Source organism: Ictalurus punctatus, chromosome 22 (assembly GCF_001660625.3).
Source record: "Ictalurus punctatus breed USDA103 chromosome 22, Coco_2.0, whole genome shotgun sequence".
Taxonomy (NCBI): domain Eukaryota; kingdom Metazoa; phylum Chordata; class Actinopteri; order Siluriformes; family Ictaluridae; genus Ictalurus; species Ictalurus punctatus.
In genome coordinates this window covers 8,947,632-8,954,115 of record NC_030437.2, presented here as the reverse complement: position 1 = coordinate 8,954,115, position 6,484 = coordinate 8,947,632, and the positions used below count along the sequence as shown (strand labels likewise).

Below are 6,484 nucleotides of genomic sequence, written 5' to 3'. Positions count from 1 at the left end.
GATAATATGACTTACTAGATCTACTCTTAAAGGTAGACTAAAATTTTTAGGTGGTATTTCTAATTTTCAAACCTTTCCACATTTTTGTTGTGTTTTTGTTCATTAAAAATCATCTTTAAAATGAATGTTATATTAAATAGATGAGCCAGCGTGGAGTATTATTAATGATAACAAAGCAAAAAGCAGAAATAAACATATTATACTAAAAGTGATTAAGTAATCATTTATTAGCATACAATGTGAATATTCAAAGAGTTTATTTCAGCAAACAAAGTACATAATATAATAGAGCCAATTATTCTTATTTACGTTTTACATACATACACAAATAAAGTGACTGTTCAGTAAATTGCAGAAGTAGATTTTAAAATTATATTCACATTACTTTACAAACCTTACACAGATTATTTACAATTTTGTGCTCCTGAACTTTACTCACTGGAGGTGACATGCAGGTCAGTAGGTGGAGCCAGTGAGGCTTAAAATATATTCATTTTTGACCTGTCCACATATTCACTGATACACGACGGCAGCCTCATAATGTGCATTCTTTTGAGGGTTTATATTTTTTTTAAAAAAAAGTGTGGCTATTTTTCTGTCACCTAATAATGGTGGGGCATGTTTACATGCTGTCACTCCTTTTTATTTACACTGTAACAATTTTGCATGCAAAGATTAATCGATTACACACTTTGACTGACCACCTCATTGAGATTGCTCGCTCTTGGATGAGCCACATATAACAGATACAAGAAGACTCAAGGTTTCTACTCAGCACGTTCTGCTTTGTCTGCCTCTGAGAATTCAACACAATAAACGTACAAAACCGCACTCTGGTGCTCATGTCAGTACTGTCACAACTTGTGCTCCTCAGCCATGTGCATCAAGTACACCGAGTCTCCTACACACAGCCAAGAGCATGAACAACACAGCATCCACTAAGAGGATGTGCGACTTCAAACAGCGGCATGTGCTCTATGAGGCTATAAAGTTTGAAAGCAAAGGGACACTTTGACAGCTCATAGCACCATGGTGGGTATGTGGTGCACCAGCGAGGCCGGGTGAGGCACCGCTGCCATTTGAGGAGGAGGAGGAGGTGAGGGAGTTTGCAGCCCCACCACGGGCCCGCCACTGGGAGGACGGTGCCTCGCGCTTTTCTGGTGCGCACGCAGGCCTGCCAGCTGTGAGTAGGCGCTCTGGCACACGTGGCACTTGTAGGGGCGCTCGCCGGTGTGCAGGCGCACGTGGTTGCGCAGCGTGGATGACTGACTGAACCGGCGGTTGCAGAAGCGACAGACGAAGGGCTTGTCGAGTGTGTGGATGCGCATGTGTGAGCGCAGGTTGCTGCGTGAATTGAAGCCGCGGTGGCAGATCACGCAGCGCATGCGACCCGCAGTGGCCAGGGACGTGCTCGACGACGAGGTGTCACACACGTGGAAATCATCTAGAAGAGGAGAGAATGTGAACATGTCAGTCACAATTTACACAGTAAGAATTATCGGGGAAACTGTCACATGCATGGCATCACATTGATCTAAAAATGTTAGATGGAAGAAAATCTGTGAAAATCTGTGATGGATTTATTAATATCCTCACAAATGACAGGCGTTGATGTCAAACTTGATTTCAAAATTCATGAAAAAAAAAATGAATTACTTCAAACATGTTTGCTTAGTCTTGGTCTATAACAGACATCCAAATTTAACTCTAAATACAGGATAGCTCTATTGAAATCCTGAAGTACCATTTTTATGCTTCTTTTGATGTTCTTCGTCTATGCCAGGAACCCCAGGAATGCCCAAAAATGTGTTGTGGGAATTTCCATACCATACCAGCAGTTCCTGATCTGGTGGTATTGTCTAAAGAGAACAAAAGATCAGAAATCATTATTCAGAAATGAAATGTACTAAAAAAAAAAAAAAAAAAAAAAAAAAAAGATTACTGAATTTGACTGAAATGCAGATATTACCTACAATTATAACTGAACTTACAAATACGTTGATATAATTAAATGTATAACTGTGTTTAAAACTAAACCAATATATTTCATATTCTTTGTCTTATTATTATTATTTTTATACCTCCACTGCTTTGTAGAATATGCTGCTTCCAATCTGCACCACCTCTAGGTTCTGCTCTTGCTCATTCCGGGCACATTTGATGTAGGTCATCCAGCTTCGATGATCCTCTTGACTGGCATCAATGAAATAGCGCACTGTCCCGTCTTCATTAAAAACCTGAGAACAAACATGAACATATGAACGCTTAGCCTGCAGTTTGTAACCCCAGTTCACTGACAGGCAGCTGACTCCTATTTGCCCTTACCTCCCACATGAGGTTGTTGTTCTTAAAGAGGTCTACATGTTCAGGTGCAATGACCCTGCCAGTGAAGGGTCCCATCTCAGTGCCTGCCTTGATCCATGTTTTGGAAAAGATGCCAAGACCTTCACCAGGGATGGAGCTCTGTGCGATGATCACCTCACTGGGCAACACAAGACTTGACAACTTTTGCACCTCTGCAGAAAAGGTACAGAAAATAAAGTTTACAACTCAATCATATTCAGGCAAAGATATGATCTATAAAGTCCTAATAGATATTTAAATCTGTGAATCTAAAGAGCCAACTTCTGCTGGATTTCAATCAGGCATTTTTGGGAGCCACACTTTCCATTCATCAAACGTGATACTGAAAAAGTTTCTGCAAAATATTAAGTCATGGAAAAGGAAGAATATATAAAAACATCTACAAAATAAAAACTCCAGAAATTAATAATAAATTGAATCTATACAACACACACACACACACACACACACACACACACACACACACACACACACACACACAAATCATGCAATCATTCATCCACAGGTTTTACCTACTTATTAAAGTATTGCAAAAGCATTTCAATTAATATGTTTCAGCGAAAATGTGTGTAAAGCATTCTGCACGGCTTGCTCCAACATCCCGCCATACCATAAAAAAGCCAGTCCAAATGAATGTGAAATACCTCTTTAAATCGATGAAAGGGGTGATTTGTTATGCTTTCAGTGGGAATGTGAATGAACAACTCCACAAGCTTTCAAAAGAAATGCCTCATTTCATACTCGTTATCCATTAAAGGACGTTTCAGCAATAAATCTGCACTGAAAACGAGGGCTTTGAAAATGCCCAGCGGATCTCAGATTTACAAAAGCGGAGAGATTAGACGGCTGACATGGTGTGAACAGTGATAAAATCAGAACTTCACGCTTTAATAATGTCGGAACAGCGAACTACAGAAAGAGAGAAACGGTGTAGAGAGAGAGAGAGAGAGAGAGAGAGAGAGAGAGAGAGAGAGAGAGAGAGAGAGAGAGAGAGAGTCCAGGAGCTGATGAATGAAAGCTATTCTGAATAATGGACCTTTTCTTTGCCTCTAATACTTTCCCATTGGAAACTTTTTTAGGTCAAGCGCAACGTTAAGCTTATGAATTTAATAGCCTTATTTAAGTCAGACATGATTAATCTGAGGAATATGACACACTATGAAAAATAAATTTGATTTAGGCTACTTTTAACACTTTGTTGGCTATTATTATTTTTTTCTTCTGTATAACAAATGACCAAAGGAGTGAAAGAATAAAGTGTTTAATTTTTTTAAAAAAATATATAAATTAAATAACAATTTTATTAATTGTATAAAGTGTTTCATTCATTTTCATCAATTAATAAATATATTTTGGGCGGCCTCAAGCAAGCTTCATTTGGATTATTTAGGGAACTTTTTAGTGTCTCGTTCTGCAAACATGGTTAAGAAAAAAAATGGCTAAGAACCACACACTGAAAAGTTTTGGGGAATGACACAGCATCTCTTTAAATAACATTTTAAAATCCTTTATTTTTTATGAGGTAAAAAACCCAACTGTCTTGAAAAAACAAAAAACCCCAAAAGAAACCCAAAAACAAATCAACAAACTTGTCGGAACTGAAAGTAAACGATGGGGGAAATGCTGTTGGCGGTGTTAAAGGCAGTGATGAGGCACTCACTCACCTCCGGAGAAGGACTGCGCCAGAACCTCCGCGGTGAAGGCCGTTTTGGGTCCCACGGCGCTGCTCTTCTCCTCGAACAGATGCTCTCCCAGCGCGTTCCTCCAGCGGCCGTACAGGAAACTGTGCAGGATGTCTGAGGTGATGATGTCTGACAGAGCCAGTGTGTGCGGCTTAAATCCAGCCTTCAGGGCCAGCGCTTCAGCGGGCAACACTGAACCCATAATGTCTAATCTCACTATGATTTAACACCAGTTTGAAATGTCGCTTATTTGGGAATAAATCAGTTACACAACAAGTCTGTTATTTAACAAAAATCAATGTGCCTATTTAAAAAAAAAAATGAAAAGAAATCTCTATCTAAACTCGATCTGTCCTCTTGGTGCGCAGTGCTGAAAATGTTTCTCTTGTGCCGGCTCCCGGTGGGCTTTATATATGCGTTAGGGTCTGACCTGCGGTAATTAGTTATTAATGACCCACCCCTTGTGTGCTGTGTGTCTGTAGGCTTGTTCTTGCACAGGGGGGAAACGCACGCTATTTATTGAGTGGCCATCAGGTGGGGGCAGTGTGTGTGTGTGTGTGTGTGTGTGTGTGTGTGTGTGTGTGTGTTCAACATTCAACAAGCACTTTTTTACTAAAATAAGCAGACTCTCTGTCACACTTGTGAAAATGGCCCACACTGGCGCTCTTGGCAGGGAAAACACTAAGCACACCAGAGACACAACATGGAATCTCTGCATGAAAACAAGCTGGAACGATGGATGGATTTACAGAAAAAATAATGCCACTTACATTTTGGTAGAAGCGTCTGAAATATAAGTTAGAAGTTAAGCAACCTGACTGACAGCCGAGATTATTTATTTGACTGCGATGCGGTAGGGTAAATTTACATCAAATATTGCTGTAATGGAAAAATAAAAATCACTGCAAAGAAATAACACTATATATATATATATATATATATATATATATATATATATATATATATATATATATATATATATATATATAAAATTGTTTATTCACTGCAATTTACTTAGAAACTCTGCAAAGTGTTGCATTTTTCTTATATTAACAGTAATACACAGTTTTGAGCATTAGATAAAATAAGAAACGCATCGACAAAACAACCGAATGTGCTATCCAGCACCTAGTAAACATATCGAAATTAAAAGCATATATTCCAGGTGAATAGATTTTAATGACGTTCTTAAGCTCAATAATATGTAAAGCCGCTGGGGTCAAGTCTTTTATTTCGTTCTTTTTCAGGCCAAAGTGATTTAATATTCATGGATATTAATTTAAAGTCTTTAGGTATTGTAAGAGGGGAATATGGGCTTTTCTTTGAATAGCTCCACGTCTTTCTCTCTTCTCTTTTTCAAGGTTGATGGACTGAGCTTAAATGGGCAGTTTCCCCCCTTTTTCCAACAGGGAGGACATCTTTATTCCGTCCCCCGGCTTGCAGGGTTTCCCATTCAACTCGCTCCGATGTAATGCCGGGCGCAGAAATCAATCTTTCACGGTGTTCTTTGAGGGCGAGTTGACATTCAAGCACTCGTGTTTTTTTTTTTTTTTTTTTTTTTTTTTTTTTTTGGGGGGGGGGACTACAAGGGGAAGGTCCGAAAAACGTCTGGTCAAGGTTGGGGTTTGGGAGAGAGGAGAGGGTGAATCTGGACATGAGCGCAAGAGTGGAGAGAAGAGCGCGATGCTAGAGAGGGACAGAGAGAAGGAGACAGAGAGGGAGAGAGAGGGAGACAGAGAGGGAGAGAGAGGGAGACAGAGAGGGAGAGAGAGGGAGACAGAGACAGAGAAGGAGAGTGAGGGAGACAGAGACAGAGAGGGAGAGAGAGGGAGACAGAGACAGAGAAGGAGAGTGAGGGAGACAGAGACAGAGAGGGAGACAGAGAGGGAGACAGGAGGTGAGTGGCAGGGCATGAAAACAGATTAGGACTCAACAGCTGCTTTTTGAGGGACCTTACCCCCCACCCCCACCCCCTCCAGGTTTCTCCCCTTATTAGGTATTTTCCCCTCCTCGGTGAACAGGATTTGCACACATTTAGATTGATTTCTATTTATTGTAATGAAATATTTATTGCACTGTTATTGGTTTCATACAAAATGTAAAGATTTCAGAGTTTATTCGATACCAAATTCATATATAAAAAAAGGCTTTGAAATCGAGGGAATAGACACTACATATTAGAACACCATCAACAACAACAACAACAACAACAACAACAACAACAAAAATACAGTTGTGTGAATATTAAGCATTTTTATAAACACATTTTCACCGCGCTTATTAACAGCTGTCACCTCAAATGCGTAAAAGGCGCAGTGAAATTCTGAAGTTTAGGGATGAACCAAACTGTTCACTTAGAGACTGAACCTTTCTTTCTCGATGCTTCTTAGAACCCTACTGCAACGATCATGGCTTTTGCACCACACGTCTGACACTCA

General features: G+C 39.8%; 1 protein-coding gene across 1 annotated transcript; it reads right to left on the bottom strand.

Moving 5' to 3' along the window:
* Window positions 1–209: 209 nt before the first annotated feature.
* Window positions 210–4,559, bottom strand: prdm12b (PR domain containing 12b). The gene is made up of 5 exons (XM_017451390.3): window positions 4,029–4,559; window positions 2,326–2,516; window positions 2,082–2,237; window positions 1,745–1,859; window positions 210–1,444 (listed from the first exon to the last, which is right to left on the bottom strand). Exons 1-5 carry the CDS (start codon window positions 4,246–4,248, stop codon window positions 1,020–1,022), a joined length of 1,107 nt encoding a protein of 368 aa, XP_017306879.1. The 5' UTR covers window positions 4,249–4,559; the 3' UTR covers window positions 210–1,019.
* Window positions 4,560–6,484: the final 1,925 nt, after the last annotated feature.